The 20,190-nt window shown below is 39.0% G+C and overlaps 1 protein-coding gene across 14 annotated transcripts in view; it reads right to left on the bottom strand.

Annotated features, from left to right (window-relative positions):
* The window catches only part of MARK3 (microtubule affinity regulating kinase 3), a 109,782-nt gene that overhangs the window by 37,871 nt on the left and 51,721 nt on the right, over positions 1–20,190 (bottom strand). For 12 of the 14 annotated variants that reach the window (XM_081289648.1, XM_081289647.1, XM_081289646.1 and 9 more), the window contains 3 exons: positions 11,121–11,169; positions 8,318–8,383; positions 3,731–3,801 (listed from right to left, as the gene is read on the bottom strand). In XM_081289648.1, the coding sequence (XP_081145774.1) occupies positions 3,731–3,801; positions 8,318–8,383; positions 11,121–11,148 (165 nt within the window). In that variant the 5' untranslated portion in view covers positions 11,149–11,169. The remainder of the gene's footprint in view (positions 1–3,730; positions 3,802–8,317; positions 8,384–11,120; positions 11,170–20,190) is intronic. The other 2 variants (XM_081289650.1, XM_081289651.1) reach the window with 1 other exon arrangement.

Raw genomic sequence — 20,190 nt, 5'->3', positions numbered from 1 at the left:
AGGGCTGGGAATGTGGCTCAAGTGGTAGCACGCTCGCCTGGCATGCGTGCGGCCCAGGTTCAATCCTCAGCACCACATACAAAGATGTTGTGTCCGCCAAGAACTAAAAAATAAATATTAGGGGCTGGGGATGTGGCTCAAGCGGTAGCGCGCTCGCCTGGCATGCGTGCGGCCCGGGTTCAATCCTCAGCACCACATACCAACAAAGATGTTGTGTCCGCCGAGAACCAAAAAAAATAAATAAATATTAAAAATTCTCTCTCTCCTCTCTCACTCTCTCTTTAAAAAAAAAATAAAAATAAATAAATATTTTAAAAAAATCTCTCTCTCTCCCCCCCACTCTCTCTTAAAAAAAAAAAAAAAAAAAAAAAGGACCAGAGAAGTTAAATGATAACCATAACCACAGTTAGTTGATTTCTTTCTTTTTTTCTTGGTGGTGACAGAGATAGAACACAGGGGTGCTCTACAAGTATCCCCAGGCCTTTCTGTTTTTTATTTTGAGACAGGGTCTTGCTAAGTTGTCCAGGTTGGTCTCTAACTTGTGATCCTCCTGCCTCAGTCTCCTGAGCAGCTGGGATTATAGTACGCACCACTATGCCCAGCTCAACTTTGATATTGAAAAGATTTTTAATTCAAAGTACTATTAGTAGCACTTTGAATTTAAACTTTTAAATTAAATTTAAGCAACAGCAAAAGTTAAGAAACTTATAGATGAACCCTTAACTATAAACACGAGACTAGCAAATCAAAGGAGACACTCTTAAGAGAAAACTAGAAAACCAGCTAAAATCACCTTTCCAAACATATGAAACTTTAAATAAAATCTCCTATTCATCCTGACAAACTTATAAGTGAATAAAACAAAAATTTAAAGGTTCTAAGAGAAATGAGGCCATACTGCCTTTTAAATACAGAATTTTAACTGTGAGAGCACTGAGTTAATTGATTGATTTATTTTTGATACTAGAGATTGAGCCCAGGGCTGTGTCCCTGCTATAAGCACATGCTTTACCTCAGAGTTACATCCCCAGCCCAGAATTAATTTAAAAGTAATAACGCACCTGTGCCTTTTCTTTTATTTAAGTCTGTTGGCAAATTATGGCCTATGTGCTCAATCGGCCCAGCCCTGGTTTTGCAAATAAACTTTCACTGGAATACAGTCACACTCGTTTGAGCCGTGGCTGCTCCTGTGCAACAGAGCAGAGTTTAGTTGCAACAGAAACCACATGGCCCATTGAGACTGAAATATGCATTGTCTGGTCTTTTCACAAAGAGCCTGCTGATCCCTGATCTTCACATTAGGACAATGCACTGATGAACACATTGTGTCACATCATCCCCTAATGGAACACCTAAAAACTTAAACTATGCAACAAATATATCACTTTTCATAACTTTAAATAAATGCCTATGTTTTTAGAGTTCTATTCTTTTGAGAATATTAACAGGTGAATAATTACTGAAAATATTCATTGATATTAGTAATGATAATACGTTAGATTATGATTTCCAACCTATTTTAATGCAATATTGAAATATTCTCAATATTGAAAACTTAGAATTTAAAGAGTTAAGACTAGTTTTGAAGTGAGAGAGCCTGGGTCTGAATCTATATCAGGTCTGCCATGTGACAGACATGAAAATACAGGGTAAACTGTTAAATCTTTACATGTCTTAAGTTTTTTTTATCTTTAGCAAATGAGCATTATGCTAATCCTTAATCCACAAGGCTGCTGCATGATTTACATTAATTTATACAAGTGTCTGGGAGGTGATGGTCAATTGATAAATGATTATTAATGGAGAGTTATGTCACCTTTATACTTAAAATCAGCTAATTAAAATTAGAGACTCTTTAAAGTGTGGGGTAAAGAAAAAACTAAGGGGCTGGGGATGTGGCTCAAGCGGTAGCATGCTCGCCTGGCATGTGTGTGGCCCGGGTTCGATCCTCAGCACCACATACCAACAAAGATGTTGTGTCCGCCAAAAACTAAAAAATAAACATTAAAATTCTCTCTCTCTCTCTCTCTCTCTCTCTCTCTCTCCCTCTCTCTCTCACTCTATCTTTAAAAAAAAAAAAAAAGAAAAAACTAAGTGAATTTTGGGACTGTGATATTCTTCTTGCTAAAAACTGAAATCGGGGGCTGGGGATGTGGCTCAAGCAGTAATGCGCTTGCCTGGCATGCGCAGGGCGCTGGGTTCGATCCTCAGCACCACATACAAATAAAATAAAGATGTTATGGGGGCTGGGGATGTGGCTCAAGCGGTAGCGCGCTCGCCTGGCATGCGTGCAGCCCGGGTTCGGTCCTCAGCACCACATACCAACAAAGATGTTGTGTCTGCCGAGAACTAAAAAAAAAAAAAAAAAAAAAATTAAAAAAAAAAAAAAGATGTTGTGTCCAATGAAAACTGAAGGAAAAAAAAACTGAAATAGTTTGCTTTTTAAAAATTTTTAAAAGGAGCACCCTACTATGCTTGGCTAAAATGGTTTTAATTAATGTAATCACAGGCATCTTCAAAAGATTGTAGATTTTGTTTTTGTTTTTTGTGGTACTAGGGATTTAACTCTGTGTGTGTGTGTGTATCTACAAATTTATTATTTTTAAAATCTAATTTATAATATTTATTTATTTATTTTAAAATTAACCCAGGGGTGCTTAACTACTGAGGCATAACTCCACAGCCTTTTAAAATATTTTACTTAGAGACAGGGTCTTGATGAGTTGATTAAGGCCTCACTAGTTGCTGAGGCTGAACTTGAACTCACACTCCTTCACAGCCTCACGAGATGCTGGGATTACTCAGGTGTGTAAACACAGTGCTTGGCTTTATTTTTTATTTTATGTTTTTTATGGTGCTGGGGATTGAACCTGGGGCCTTGTGGAAGCGAAGCAAACACTCTATCAATTGAGCTATATCTCCAGCCCTTATTTTTTATTTTTGAGACAGGGTCTCGCCAAGTTATCGAGGCTGGTCTTGACTTGCGATCCTCCTGTTTCAGCCTCATAAGCTGCTGGAATTACAGTCCTGCTCCATTGCACCTGGCAAAGCTCTAGATTTTTAAAGTTAAACTGCCAAAGGTCAATGTTTAGAGACTGATGTCTCAATTACAAAGCTCTGGGGAAACACATGGCTACCACTAACACCTGCCTCAGGCATGAAAGGTACTTAATATATATATATATATATATATATATATATATTTTTTTTTTTATGGTACTGGGGTTCAACCCATGGCCTTGTGCATGAGAAGCAAGCACTCTTCCAACTGAGATATATCCCCAGCCACTTAATAAATTTTTTTTTAATATTTATTTTTTAGTTTTTGGCGGACACAACATCTTTTGTTGGTATGTGGTGCTGAGGACTGAACCTGGGCCTCACGCATGCCAGGCGAGCGCGCTACCACTTGAGCCACATCCCCAGCCCCATTAATAATTTTTTTTAATATTTACTTTTTAGTTGTTGTAGGACATAATACCTTTATTTTACTTATTTATTTTTATGTGGTGCAGAGGATTGAATCCAGGGCCTTGCATGTGCTTAGGCAAGCACTCTACTGCTGAGCTACATCTCCAACCCCACTTAATAAATTTTTGTTGAACAAAATGGTCATCCTCTGCTCCACCCAATGGGTGTCATGAGCACTAATAGAGGCAAACACTTGTTTGCTTCAGGGTTTGTCAATATAAATTAAGTAAATTAATCAGCTAAAGATGTGAATTCATACCTGTCTAAATTTAGCTCTTGCTTCTTTTTCCTTCATTCTTCCATGTGCAACCAAATAGTCAAATACTTCACCTATAATTGAGAGAAATAAAAGGAGAAGTTTTACTTCTGAGCATTAATTTTCCCAGAAATTGTTAATGTTTCACTTTGAGTACTACTCTAAATTTTGGTGGTGGCAGGGAGACTGTATCCAGGAGTACTTTACCACTGACTTACATCCCCAGCCCTTTTTGAGACAGGGTCTCACTAAGTTGCTCAAGGCCTCACCAAGTTGCTGAGGCTGGCCTAGAACTTGTGATCTTCCTGACTCAGTCTCCTGAGTTGTTCCGATTACAGGTGTGTGTTACCATCCACAAATAATTTTTATTTTTTTATACCAGTATGAAGTTAGCCAGAAATATGTGGAATGTGAATTAAGCTAGGATAAAGTTTCACTGGGTATTTAAGTTCACCAGTAAAATCTTTAAGCTGGAGAAAAGCCTTAAAATTAAATTCTCATATGCTTAAATTATACAACTTCCATTTAATAGGTTTTTTTTCTAGGTTTTTTTTTCATTTTACATGTTTTCAATGTGCTTTATAAAAACTGAGCAATGAAAATGGAAAGTTAAAATGAATTAAATTATTTGGGTTAAAAGAAGCCGTTCTCCTTGTTGGATGATGGCCACAAAGTATTTCCTGAGTGTGTTAATTCATTCAACAAACATTTATTGAGTGCCTAGTAACTGCCAGGCACTGTCCCAGGTTCTGGAAAAATGCAACAGTGACTTTGGCAAAGCCCCTTGCCCCATGGAGTTTGCCTTTTAGTAGGGAGACAGTGAACAAGCATGCACCTAGTACATGAGAGGAACTGAAAGTGTGATGTAGAAAAGGTGGGAATAAACAGGAAGAATGTGAGCTTCCTTGCACTCTGCTGGGGACCTTAGAGAGTGAACAATGAATGTAGTTCTCTGAGAGGAAGAGTCTATGGTAAGTAGGAGAAAGAAGCAAGGGAGCCATGTGGCTAGTGAGGGATAAGCAACGGGGAGAGGGCAATTGTGGAGGACCCAAGAGGCTTTGGAAAAAACTCTGGCTTTACTGCAGATGAGACGAGAAGCAGAGATGAGAAAATGACTGACCTCTTAAAAAGATCAATGGATATAACAAGGGGAAGGAGTAAGCCAAGAGGAAGGACAGGGAACCAATTGGAAGACCTGTGCAAAAATCAAGCCAGGCATGACAGTAACGGCCCAGAGTGGGATGTGCAGTGGATGAGCAATGGGGCTCAGGACATAATGCAGATGACACTGGCAGAGCTCGCTATCCAACATTCAAGTGCATTTCCACACAGTGTTAACTCCTTGGGGAAGAGGAGGCACCTCAGAGAACACAGTATTAGTGCTAAGTGCTCATCAATTTAGAATGAGGAAACACCACCCCTGCAATCCACAGAAACAATCCTTATTTTAAAAATTTAAAGGAAGATGCTTTTGGGAACCATGTCTACCTAATAAGTGAAAGAAACATGGACCTCCATCAGCTTAGTGACAACATTCAACTAAAATATTCCGAGACTTAAAGTCATTCTGAATTATACATGAGTATCTTTGGCTTTAAAACTATTTACCCTAACTCTGAATAAATACATTTTAAATAATGGATGAGTAAAAATATTTCCATTTATCACTCAACTGCATGGTCTTTTAAAAGACTTTCCATATTAATTTACATTCACAATGCATTTAATTATGATGAATTGTGAGCTAAATGTCAATTCAGTAAAGTGTCAGCATTTTCTAAGTAAATGATCTTTCTATTTATAGAGAAGCATACATCGTCAAACAAGTGGTTAGCAAGTAAAAAAAAACTAAAGATGTGAAGATGCGTTATTATTATATATACAGAAGGCAGTCTGACTTAAAAAACAGCTCATTTGCTGTCATAGAGAAACAATGACAAAGTCTAAATATGTCAATATAATTTTTAAAAATTATATTGTTTTTATAAATTCCAAATGAATGGAACATAAACCTCTTATGAGATTTCTAGAATCACAAAGCACATTTACAATTACTAAGTTGTAAGTAAGGAATCCAACTTATAAGCCAGGAATGCAACCAAGATCTTTTTTATCCTTATTAAAAATGTATTAACACTCAGATTAAGCAGCTGAACTGAAAACATCTAAAGGCTGTTTACTAGAGAAAAAAAGCAGAGTGGCACTCCTGCCCAGGCCAGGGAACACACAATTGGTAAGACACTGGATAGAGCAGTTCAGAACGCCCTTAGCTCTAGTTCACATCCTGCAACCAACAAGCTATGGACCCTTGGCACAGCACAACCTTTTGGAGACTAGACTCTATAAAAATTTCGATAGCTACCCTGAGTTATTTATTTCTTTTCTTTTGCCTTGGATGATTTCTAAGATTCTTTGCAGTTCTAAAACTTTACGAGTCCACCAAATCAAAAGGTACCAAGCTGGAGGGGAAAGGGCAGTCAATTTATTTTTTAAAATAAAAAATAATAATTTTTTTTGCGTGTGTGCGTGGTGTGTGTGTGTGTGTGTGTGTGTGTGTGTGTGTGTGGTGGGGGCACCTTGAACAAGCCAAGCACTCTACCACTGAGCTACACCCCAGCTCAAGGGTAATCAATTTAATGAAGTGTTTGTGGTATGTCCTAGAGATTGACAGTGTTTGCTGAGGTGGTTACAAGAACTCCGTCAATGAAGTGCTGTTATAAATGCTGAGGGCTGTCAGCATGCCCACTGTGAAGCTCCCAGATGGATTACTCCTCTGGTCACAGAGCCAATGAGGGTCACTGGCTCAACTCACAATTCTTTTCCAAAGTCCATCCTCTTTCTACTAAACATGGATGCTTCTCAAGACATGTTTGTCTTGATTATAGAGCAATCTGTGGCCTGGGCACCTAAAATAGGTGGGAACAGAAAGCCATGACCAACAAACTGGAGAGACTACATGCTGTCATGACATGTTTGCTCCAGGTGGGGGGGTGTGACTCTAGAGCCTACCCAGTTTCCATTCCTCATTGGTAAAAGCCATGGCTTACAGCTTGGTCACATCATGGAATTGCTGTGAAAGTCAAAGAGGCCAGAGAGAATAAGCACCTTGAACAAGACCACACAAACAAGGAGGTTATAAGGGTTATTCTGTATAGTTTGCCTGTGGGATGAGCAAGTGCTGGAACTCCATACAGAGTTCAGCTCTTCCTCCCTCCCACTCCTCAAATTTGAAAAATCCCAACTAATTTCCCAAACTGCAAATTTAAAATATAAAATACAATTCAATTAAGAGTATGAAAGAGTGGTGCCAGAGGTACGCTTACAATAATTCTTTCTTTCCCAAAACAGGTTTAGAATCTTTTAACTTAATGGTTAACTTGGTACAATGAGGCTGTGATTCAACCTTCCATCCCCAGATTTTGCAACCTTGATCAAAGAACAAACAATAAAATAAAACTATGATTCTATAGAGTACAACTGGATTTATCTCCAGGAGTTTATAATTTCACAAATGCAGCCTAATTCTTATTTTTTAGTATCTGCTATGTGCTCAGCACAGTGCTAGAAGTAGGGAACACAAAAAAAGATGAATGGGAAAGCTTCTGCACTACATTGGCAGAGCAGCCCTATCAACCTCAACCCTGAAACCAGAGTCCTTATAAAAGACAGCAGCTGTATTCATGCACTGCTGATAGATAAAAAATCTAGTTTTTACAACCTTGTAGGCAAATAATTACTTGCCCTTAATCTTCATTTTAAAGAAAATCTGTCATTTGTACTGTAATCATCATTTCTAGCCTTTGCAAAGATGGACATCAATGATTTGAAAATCTGATAAAGAAAAGGATCTAACATGTAGTACACATTTTTTCCCAACACACTAATGTGTTCATATATTAAAAAATTCAAAACACCTGTGATAAAAGAGGTATGGCGTGTGTGTGTGTGTGTGTGTGCGCGCGCACGTGCACACACACACACACACACACACACACACACACACAAAGAACATTACTTGACCTTAAGGAGGAAGGAAACTCTGACACATGCCATGGTGCAGATAACCTTGAGGACATTATGCTAAGTGAAGCAAGCCAGGCACAAAGGACAAACACTGCATGATCCTATCATACTGCTACCTACAGTGTCAAACTCACAGAATCAGGAAGTAGAAGGCTGGCTTCCAGGGACTGAGGAAGAGGGAAATTAGCTGTTAGGGTTTAGTGGGAAGGGGTATGGCTTTAGTTTAGGAAAATGGAAAATTTCTGGAGATGGATATTCATGAGGGATGAACAGTAATGAGAATATGCCGAATGGCACTGAATCATACAGTTGAAAATGGTAAGACATTATGTGTTGAATATTTTACAACAATGCAAAAACCCAAGAACTTGGATATCATTATTGCTAATAGTGAAACACTTACTGCAATCCATAGAACTGCTAAGGGTCAGCTTTCTGACCCTATCCTAGAGTATTATAACTCTGGATGTTAAATAAAACCTTAACAATTACTTGCCTATGGGCAGTGTGCTGTGCATTCTTTTGAAAAAGAAGAAAAGCAACCCTGATTCACACAGATGTGCTTACCTCCACTTGCATACTCCATGATTAAGTAGAGTGTTTTTTCAGTTTCAATGACTTCAAACAACTTCACTGAGGAAGGGGAGAGGATGCAAGAGAAAAATAAAAACAAAAACAAAAACAGAAACAAAAGTCTTTAAGCATAAACCATGCACATACAAACTCCAACTATGAGAAGCAATTTTTCCCTGGCCTCTAAAATAATGTTCTCAGGAATTTTTCCCATACTAAAAGTTTTTACAAAAATAAAGAATTCTATAAAAATAAAGACCACTTCTAGGTGATCTGATGCTGTCAGGGTGCTGCCAAGTGTATGTGCTCTATTTCTTCTATCCCTGTCCCTGTTCCTATGTCTGTGTGGGCCAGCTGCACTCAGAAGCCTACCTTTCATACCTACTTCTCTCAGTTGGCAGGGGTGGCCCAGATCTACTCTGCACTGCAAGTATGAGTCTGCTTACTTGTCACCACAGCCTTACAGAGGTGATTCCAACTGAGACTTGCTGCTTAGGGAGCTTAACTCTCAAAGAACAAGGGTTTCTTCAACACTATGCTAAGGCCAGTAATGGAAAAAGGTAGAAGGGATTATGAGGCAATTAACTGAAAAAAACTTTTTTTATAAGAATGATTTTCAGGGCTGGGGTTATGGCTCAGTGGCAGAATGCTCGCCTAGCATGTGTGAGGCCCTGGGTTCAATCCTCAGCACCACAAATAAATAAAGGTATTGAGTGCAACTACCACTAAAAAAAAAATGAATAAAAAAAGATTGATTTTCAAGGGGATAGTATAATATTGTTCATTGTCACAGATTAAAATATACCTCTAAAGCTATCAAGTCATCATTTTACATATTTGCTTTGTTATACTGTCTTTAAAATTAAATTAATCCAAAAGAGGAGAGGTATGCTCATCTGTTATAGAGCAGGTGATTTTTCTGATGCCTCAGTAGAGTACTAGGTCAAAGTTCACAATGGCATAATCAATAAATGTCAGATGAACTGAAGAACAAAACCATCAGACCATTTCTTAGACTGGAATATGTTCAGATTTTAAGAAAAACCATTTGGGAAAGTTAAGGTATATGTGTTGATAAACCAACAAAAAAATGAAATTCTTTAATATTCTAATGCAAATTTTGGCTCTTATGGAGAAGGATTTTTATATTTTGGGTGCTGGGGATCAAACCAAGGGCCTCACACATGCCGGGCAAGCATTCTACCACTGAGCTACATCCCCAGCCCTGGAAAAATTATTGTAATACAATAGAAATTTAAAAAAATTTTAATATCAAAGATATTTATCATTTAATAAGTAGGAAATTCTATAACCAGGATACAATTTTAACTAATTAAAGGATAAATTAATATGTTAAAGTTAGTTCTAGGTAATAGTTTTGTTTTCTTGGTGAAAAATTGAAATGTGAAGCTCAGAACTGGCTGGCTAACCTCAAAGGGTTGAAATGAAAAGGGAAAAAAGGCAGCTTTCTTCCTGTTGTTACATTCCTTGCGATCTTTCTTCTCTTCAAGTATATACTTCATTGATTTCTGAGCTGTGCATTTGTTTCACATTTTAATTACTATCCCCTGACATAAGGATGATGGCTTGGTAGCATTTTTTGTTCTTTGTATATACAAAACAACAATGCCCTTAAGTGATGGTAGCTGACTGGACGACACAAGGTATACTCCCTTTTTCAAGTCCACAGTCGAGTCCAGCTCTGAGTAAGGACTCTGTGGTTCCACGTTGTCCTTCTGTCCTTATGCCTAGCTGTGCACAGCCTGTCCTCAACACTACACACCAGCCCTCTCACTTAGACTGTAGTTGCTACTACTATATAAAATGGAGTAATATTATTTAAAAAGCCCTATTATGATATATATGACAACAAAATTGTCATTGGGATACATGTCAGTGTTAGATAATTTGCATATTTAATCTTGTTGCAACAATTACTACAAGGGCAGCAAAACCATATTACTTCATTTTTAAACACCTGGCAATGTTGTGTACACAGAAGACACATAAAATAAATCTCTTTTTAAATAAAATTCCTATAAAAATGTCATTAGATAATAACTATCCCCCCTGCACCACCCCACTTTTTGGCAGTATTGGGAATTTGACCCAGCAGCACTCAACCACTGAGCTACATCCCCATTTTTTAAAAAATTTGAGTCAGGGATTCACTAAATTGCTGAGGCTAGCCTTAAACTTGTGGTCCTCAGCCTCATGAGTTGCTGGGATTATAGGCATGCACTACAGTCCCTGGCTTCTAGTACCCCATCTTTTTTTTTTTTGTATTGTTTTGGTTGTGCTGGGAATTGGACCCAGGGCCTTATAATTCGAGGCAAGCACTCTACCAGCTGAGGTATATCCCCAGCAAGTATCCCATCTTTTAAATGTGATTCAGCATACAAGTATTTTGTAGTAACACAATCACAGCAAAAAAATTATATCTTTGAAAATATTATTCTTTCTATAATTCCATTCTATTAATGAAATACAATTATATTTTCTAATACATTAAAAAATTAGAAAATTATAGTCTTGACTATGGATGTTTCTACTACATTAAAACTTTAAATTCTGATGCTTATTTAATGCCTGAGCTTTTAACCTGTCTTCAGTAATTTTGAAAGGCTAATACAAATGATCAACTTGTATACATAATTTATTAAAAGTGTACCTGGGCTGAAGATTGGGAAGGAGTGTCCTATCATGTCCTATCACTTTGGGAATACCTGTTTAGTTTTATGACATACTTTTCAAGAATGCATTTAGACCCAAAAATATTTAAGAAAGCAGAAAGTACCTATGTTTGGATGATTTAAAATCTTCATTATTCTTACTTCTCTGAAGAGCTAAAAAAAAAAAAAAGAAAAAGAAAAAAAAAAGAAAGACAACCCCCCATGTTATTAAACATACTTCACTGTTGCAAAAGAAATTTAAATTTTCTCTTAGATGCTGATTTGTAGCTAATATTTATTGTCCCATACCTAAGACTAACATGAAAGTCTGGAGTAACTCTGAAGTAGGTTTGTAACCTATTACCAAACATTATTTCCAAATGCTTTCATTTATGGATAACAGCAGTGATTCCAAAGGGGAGAGTACCAGACTCTTAAATTCTCTTTGTGATCTTGAAAACAGCTCGGACTTAAGTTTAATCGCAGGCTAAATCACAGGTTAAAGTTTAATTGCTAAGTTGCTGAGGCTGGCCTGTGATTAAACTTAGTTTGATTCAGCATCTATTCAGGAATTTCACTTCTGTGAATCAAACTCATGCAGTCCCAGGAACTACATCGTCAGCATATGAGATTAACAATTCCAAGAGTTATATGACAATATTCTGAACAAAACCAACATGGGAATCCTCATTGGAGATGATGAGTAATGCAGCATGGAGGCTGCTAGAGTGCAGTATTAGAAACTCTTGTGAGCCAGGCACCTCCAGGGACATGCAGTTGTGGAGTACCCCTTTCATGCTGACTTCAGACTTGGCTCTATTACTTGCTGTGGCCAATGCAACATTAGCAGATTTGAAGCAAGCAGAGGGTGGATAAAATGCATGGGCATTAGGAACTGCTCTCTTGCGATGATGTGAAGAAGCAGGTCTAGTCTCTTTGATGATGAAAGGTAGTACATACAAAGAAGGACCCAATGTCCTGAGTCCAACCCCTGCCAGCTGAACAAAGCCATACTAGTGAACCCAGGTGAGACCTCCAATTTGGATACCATATGGGGACAGCATGGGATGCTGCATTCAGAACTAAACCCTGTCCATGGCCTGACAGCCCTATACTTTGCAGCTTCTGTCCTTCATTATTATCCTTCATTATGTCCTTCCAGCATCCATACCAGGCACCCTGACTCTTTTTAGTTGCTAGAACATGCTAAGTTAAAGTCTCTTCTTTTCACTGTTCAAGTCTTGGGCAGATTCTCAGAAGCTCTCTGGGTAAGTCTCCTTTGTTTTATAACAGAACCATCTATTCACTTTTTCCTTAGAATGTCTTTTTAGGTTGTGATTATGCATTTTTTTTAATATTTATTTTTCAGTTTGTGGCAGACACAACATCTTTATTTGTATGTGGTGCTGAGGATCGAACCCGGGCCACACGCATGCCAGGCGAGCGCGCTACCGCTTGAGCCACATCCCCAGCCCCGATTATGCATTTTTGTACACCTGTTTATTATAACCTTTTCATCCACAGGAGCCTGAAACCAAGCCTGGCACCTAACAGAACACAATTTGTTTGATAAAAGCCTGCAAGTAAGTACTAAATACCAAGAAGTGTGGTGTGAGCCTGCCTCCATGGCATTCTAATGGCCACAGGGCTTCAATCCTGTTAGAAGAACGGATGCTTGCTACAGAGCTGTTGCTACTCTGCTTGCTGGCAGGACAGCAGGTCAAATGAAGGCAATTATTTTTTAATTCCTATTAGTAGTGCAGTATGATTGAAACAAAGTGAATCAAAGTCAAGACCAGGGGAAAGATGAAATGTTGTAAAAATTCAAGAAAGGAGGGTCTTACTTCTGTCTAAGGATTTATGCAGACTTAAAAAGGATGTCTACCTCCGAATAAGGGGTTTATGTGTGCTGAGTAAGTGAAGATGGAGAGATGTGACCAATTCAGGCATTTAAGGAAGACCAAGCAATCCCATTCTGGTCAGAGCAGTGTTTCCACGTGGGAACTCCTGGCTACCCACACCAGTCAACAGGGTGTTTGGGGCAAAGTACAGATTCCTGGTCCTACTTACCATTCCATGTGAAATGGGGTATGAGAATCTTTGTGTGTGTGTGTGTGTGTGTGTGTGTGTGTGTGTGTGGTGTGTGGTGTGTGTCCTAGGGACTAAACCCAGGGCTTCGTGCATGCAAGTGCTTTACCACTGAACAACATACCCTGCCCCTTTTTTGTTTCATTTTGAGACAGGGTCTCACTAAATTGCACAGGCAGGCCTTGAATTTGTGATACTCCTGCCTCAGCCTCCCAAGTAGCCACCATACTAGGTAGAATACTTTTTTTTTTTTTTAAAGAGAGAGAGAGAGAGAGAGAGAGAGAGAGAGAGGGAGGGAGGGAGGGGGAGGGAGAGAGAGAGAATTTTTTAATCTTTATTTTTTAGTTTTTGGCGGGCACAACATCTTTGTTTTTGTATGTGGTGCTGAGAATCGAACCCGGGCCGCACGCATTTCAGGCGAGCGTGCTACCACTTGAGCCACATCCCCAGCCCGGCAGAATAATACTTTTCAACAAGCACTTCATTTCAAAATGTCCACAATTCCTCCCCTTAAAAGGTAGGGCTACCGGGGATGGCAGTGCATGCCTATAATCTCCTCTAATCTAGAGGCTGAGGTAGAAGGATCAAAAGTTCAAAGCCAGCCTGGGCAATTTGGCAAGACCCTATATCAAAAGAAAAGAAAAAGGGCTGGAGATGTAACTCAATGGTAGAGTGCTTGCTAGCATGCACAGGCCCTTGATTCAATCCCCAATAGGGGGTAGATGGCGGGGGTGGGGGGTGCTAACCTTAGTTACTTGCTTCTAACCAACAAAATGTGGCAAAAGCAAAGAAGGGGGGCCCTTTGAAGGCCAACAAGGTCCCAGACAGTACTCCCTTCTTGCTCTCAGATTACTTGCTTGAGCATCATGAGAACATTCAAGCACCACTGTGGATAGGCCCATATGGCAAAGCAGTAAGTCCACATGCCCACAATCAGTGGTGAACTCAAGTCCCAGCAACAGCCATGTGAAAGCACCCTCTCTCGCAAACATCTGCCGGCTCCAAGCAAGCCTTCAGATGATGGCAGCTGGGCTGACGTCCAACCAAAACCTCTTGAGACAGCTGAGTCTGAGTTGTTAGACAACACATAAAAGTTTGAAAACCTTTATGTTAAAGTAGGAGCCAAGGATTCATGCTGTAAAACCCATCAGGAAGGGACCAGAGTTCCTAGCAGGGTAGAGTCAGGACATTACCACACTAACATCACATATTTCTCTATCAGAATTATGTACTAGGTAGAAACTGGCAAGCGGCAAATGAGTTAATAAACTCTATGCCAAATTACACAAGGACAGTCAGGGGCAGAAGCTAACAGTCACCCAGTCCCTCCAGCGTGTGAAGTAGTTAGATACTTCACATCTATGATCTCACCTAAATTCTACAAGTTGAAGGGGGATATAATCATCCCTACTTCACAGAGAAGACAGACAAGAAAGGCTAAGCATCTGTCTAGAGACTGAGTTGTTGGGACTCAAAGATCCACACTCTAAGGCTGTTGTCCTAGAAACTGACAACCAGAATAATTAAACAACTTACAAATATATGCTGCTGACACAGAAGATCAAGAGCAACTTGTGGTCTCTGGCACAGAAGCTTTTTAGAAGTTGATAATTTGCATACAAGTAAGATAAAAAGATGCCAGCTATTTCACAATCTGTGAACCTGATAGATCATTAAACGTGAACAGGAATAATTTATTAAAAGGAAAACATGCACTTTAAGAAGAGTTCCTATAAGGGACCATACAACATATTTTTAAGTTCTGTTATCTTATTTTTCTACACTTAAAGAGACACTAGTTGTAAAAAAAAAAAAAAAATCAAAAGCACAGAAATAGATAACATTAAAGAATTCTTCCCTCACTGATTAATCTGCGTCCTCAACACATTTTCACATACCTTTGAAGAGAGGTACAGGATCCTGGTGAAGAGAGTATCAATCACCCTAAGCCTATTGTGTCAGAGGAGTAAAGAAATGTCCCTACAGCCAGGACTTGATATGCACAGGTGTTATCTTTGGAAAAAGACAGTTTTAACCAACAATATGAAAATAAAATGGAATATAAAAGAACATGAGGGAATTACAGATACAACATTGGTCTAATTACCATGCCATGTATTTAGGTTCCCTTCTCTGGGTATACAGGTATGGGACAGAACAGAGGGCTGCTGAGTGGCAGGCTGAATGACACCTCAGGTGCTAGAAATCATGGCAGGAGACACAATGACATCAAACCTCTTCTTTGGAAGAGGAGATACCCAGAAGTAAAGGGAGGAGGAGTGGCCCAAGCACACACCCTGTTCTGCACCTCAACTCCTGCAGCCTGCCCACTAAAGTGCCTTCCCCTCTTCTGCCCTGGTGGAAGCTGGCAGCCTAATTTTCCTAGAAAGCTGAATCAGAGCATCTAGGCATGGGGACCTTGTCCTGAAAACAAGAGCCCATGAGTGATGACATATCCTCTTTACCCATTTTCTTTGCTTGTCTCTCGGACTCCGCCAACCCTTCTCACATTGTATTGAAAAAGAGATGAGAGTGTCTCTTTACCCTTATTTTTTCCTGGGAAAAATCAGCTTAGGTGAAAGATATCTAGAAATGGACATTCTAGTATCTTCTAGTGGAATGACTTAATCTCTATCTAGTCACCTATGATCCAGTTCTTATGTACACGACACTCAGTTCTGTGCTTCTGTGCCTTGCTCTTGACAGCCAAGAGTCTTGGGATACTTGTGGACAACCAGAGATTTAAAAAAAGGGAAGCCTGGTACAATGGCAAATGCATGTAGTCCCAGCAATGTGGGAGGCTGGGGCAAGAGGACTGCAATTTTAAGCTCAGCATGGGCAACTTAGTGAGACCCGGTCTCAAAATAAAAAATTATAAGGGCTGGGGGTATAGCTCAGTGGTAGAATGTCCCTGGATTCAATCCACAGTATCCCCCCCCCCAAACAAACAAGCAAACAAACAAATAAAAAAATGAAGAGAAAAAGGAAAACCAGAAGAAGAAATAAGATCACTTTAAACAAAAACAAATTACAGTTGGTGTTTTAAATATTTAGAAATGAGAAAGAAAAAATAACAGCCACCACATTCGCAAAAAAAGAACATGATTGTACTGAAGAAAGATCACTGGCTTGGGGATGAATTATGGTATCAGAAAGAAATTCAAAAAAAGGGTTGGAGGGCTGGGGATGTGGCTCAAGCGGTAGTACGCTCGCCTGGCATGCGTGCGGCCCGGGTTCAATCCTCAGCACCACATACCAACAAAGATGTTGTGTCTGCCCATAACTAAAATAAATAAATAAATATGTTTTAAAAAAAGGGTTGGAAAGCAGTCAGTGAAATCTTTCAGAAAGCAGTATAAATTCAGATATGAAAATTAAAACCTGAGAATTTCTATGTAGAAGGTATAATTTATGATACACAGGACTTGAGCAGTAAATGAATAGAGGACAGGAGGGAACTACGAGGGACTAACCAGAGATTCACAGAACTGCACCATGTTAATTTCCAACTGTGAGGCTTCAGAGTGCTCAGTATAGTAAGTGTATCTGAACCTGCTGTCTCTTCATCTCTTCCCTGGCTTACTAGGTCACTCATGGCCTGAAGAGTAAGTCATAAAGTCGTCTGTGTTTCTAATGTAGCTCAGATTTATACCTATATGTATTTTCTTTTAAGAGAGAGAGAGAGAGAGACAGAGAGGGAGGGAATATTTTTTAATATTTATTTTTTTTAAGTTTTTTGCAGACACAACATCTTTGTTTTTATGTGGTGCTGAGGATCGAACCCGGGCCGCACGCATGCCAGGCCGAGCGCGCTACTGCTTGAGCCACATCCCCAGCCCCCTATATGTATTTTTAAAATATGAACATAAAATATAAAAATGGTCATTGTGAAGTGAACCAGAATAATCACTTCTGATGAACAAATGTGTGTAGGTGCTGTGGGAGAGAGTGTGTACAGATGGAAACTCCACACTGCAGAGCAGAGGAAAGGAGTGACAGGTCACAATGAGTACACAAGAAAACCCATGCAACTGATCCCTACCTCTTAACACACACGACTGTCAGGTGATTTAAAGATCATAAAACTTTGAAGACAACAGACAAGGATCTTTATGATGCAGGTTGGGAAGAACTTCTTAAAGAAGACACAAAAAGTACAAACCATAAGAGAAAATCAATTGCATGGAAACTAGGAACCTTTTTGAAAGTTTTCACCATAAAGAAATGATAAATGTCTGAGGTGATATGTTTAGCCTTATCTAAACACTACAAAATGCAGACATGCATCAAAATATCCTATTAATATGTAGTATTTTTGTTTTATTTATCAGTTTAAAAATTAAATTTTTAAAATGGTTAGCCTGGCATAATGCAGCACAACTATAATTCCAGTGACTCAGGAGGCTGAGGCAAGAGAATTGCAAGTGCAAGGCCAGCTTCAGCAACTTAGCGAGGCTCTAAGCAACTCAGTGAGTCCATGTCTCAAAATTAAAATAAAAAGAGCTGTGGTTGTAGCTCAGTGATTAAGCACCCCTGAGTTCAATTTTTAATTATCCACCCACCCCTGCCACAAAAGAAAAGGTTAAAAAAAGATAACAAACAAAACAAAACAAAACAAAACAAAAATAGGAACCTTTGCTTCATTGAAAATACCATCAAGAAAGTGAGAAGATAAACCATCAAGTGGCAGATATTTGCCATACACAACAGTATCCAGAATATAAAATGACCTAAAAGGAGTAAGGGGGAAAAAAAGAAAAAACACTAGAAATTGAAAAAAAGTTGGGAAAAGTAGCGCGTATCTGTAATTGCTGGGACTACATGAGCCACTGCACTAGGCTTCCCTTTCGTTTTGGGTGGTGTTTTTTTTTTTTTTTTTTTTTTTTTTTGCTTTGAGATGCTGGGGATTGAACCCAGGGTCTTGTGCATGCAAGACAAGCACTCTACCAACTGAGCTATATCCCATCCCTCGCTTTCATTGTAATCTCTGGTTATCAACAAATATCCTAAGTCTCTTGGCTGTCCAAGGGCAAGGTACAGATACTCAGGAGGCTGAGACAAGGGGATCTCAAATTTCAGTTGAGAACTTCGTTGGGGGAAAGGAGAATGGGCTGGGGGTGCAGCTCAGTGGTAGAGCACCCCTGGTACCAACCCCTAGTACCACACACACCCCTGAACAAAAGACTCGAGCAGGCACTCACAGAAGAAACAAAGGCATACACAGATGTACTCTAACCAGTAATGCTGAATTAAAGTTAGAATCAGTTTTATACCCACCAGAATGGTGGCAAGAATTCAGAAATCAGAGAAAATCAAACTGACAAGGATGCAATATTACTCACACCCTCTCTTCTATGCCTCTAGTGGGACTATAAATTAGCACAACAATTCTAGAAATAATTCTGTCCTTTAATGAATAAGGATGTGTACACTCTGTAAGCTAAGACTCAACTCCTGAGTCAGTGTCCTTAAGAAACTCTAGCACAATTGTACCAAGGCACATAAAGAATGGCTGGCAGCATGTTTGTGATACAGACAGCTGTCAGCAATCCAAAGGCCCCTGAACTACAGTTTATATAACACGTATGGCTCATTCACATGCAATCTTTTGTATTTTTAAATTTTTTTCTTTTTAGTTATAGATGGACACAATACCTTTATTTTATTTGTTTATTTTTATGTGGTGCTGAGGATGAAACCTAGTTCTTTATGCATACTAGGCAAGTGCTCTACAGCCCCATCCCCACATGTAATCTTGAGCATGGACATAGCAATGAAAGGAGATTATAGAGTACAGTGCAGGAGGGCAGAGGAAAAAGCAAAAGCAAACAGGAAGAGAACACATGTAGCATGATTCCACTTATACACCACAGGTACACTTAGAAATGTATTTGCCTAGGAAGATTCTAAAGAATTCGCCTATATTCACTGTATTGATGAGGGAACCACGTGGTAAAACTGAAGAAAAACGAAGAAAACAGTAACTCAAAATCCTTGTTAGTGGTTACCTGGCAGATAGGAAATGAAGAGGAGGCTCAGGTTGGGGAGGGCTCAATATGGGACTGATTTAAGACAATGCTGAAGGTCTGTTTCTTGAGTCAGGTGGTATGTGGTTGGTTCATTCAGTATATATGTAAATGAACACATCTACATCCTAAACATGGAACATTCTTTTGTGCAGTACTTAATAAAAACTAAAAACTCAATTTTAAAAAGTTGCTTAGATTTTTCTGATTAATATAATGAAGTTGTTTTTTTTTTTTTAGAGAGAGAGAGAGAGATTTTTTTTTTTAATATTTATTTTTTAGTTTTCGGCGGACACAACATCTTTGTTTGTATGTGGTGCTGAGGATCAAACCCGGGCCGCATGCATGCCAGGCGAGCGCACTACTGCTTGAGCCACATCCCCAGCCCATGAAGCATGTTTTTTGAACATTAAGAGTAGCAGTGCCTGGGCTTGGTAGCACAAGCCTGTAATCCCAGCAACTCAGGAAGCCGAGGCAGGAGAATCCCAAGTTAAAGATATCAGCCTATAATAAATGAATTCAGCAAAGTGGCAGGATATAAAATCAACACGCATAAATCAAAGGCATTCCTGTATATCAGCGACAAATCTTCTGAACTGGAAATGAGGAAAACCACCCCATTCACAATATCCTCAAAAAAATTAAAATACTTGGGAATCAACCTAACAAAAGAGGTGAAAGATTTATACAATGAAAACTACAGAACCCTAAAGAGAGAAATTGAAGAAGATCTTAGAAGATGGAAAAATATACCCTGTTCATGGATAGGCAGAACTAACATCATCAAAATGGCGATATTACCAAAAGTTCTCTATAGGTTCAATGCAATGCCAATCAAAATCCCAACGGCATTTCTTGTAGAAATAGATAAAGCAATCATAAAATTCATATGGAAAAATAAAAGACCCAAAAATAGCAAAAGCAATTCTAAGCAGGAAGTGTGAATCAGGAGGTGTAGCGATACCAGATTTCAAACTGTACTACAGAGCAATAGTAACAAAAACAGCATGGTACTGGTACCAAAACAGGCGGGTGGACCAATGGTATAGAATAGAGGACACAGAAACCAATCCACAAAATT

The sequence above is a fragment of the Spermophilus citellus genome (genome assembly GCF_964194105.1).
Source record: "Spermophilus citellus genome assembly, chromosome: 4".
Taxonomy (NCBI): domain Eukaryota; kingdom Metazoa; phylum Chordata; class Mammalia; order Rodentia; family Sciuridae; genus Spermophilus; species Spermophilus citellus.
Note: the sequence above shows the minus strand (reverse complement) of the source record. Positions and strands in the feature narration are given on the sequence as shown.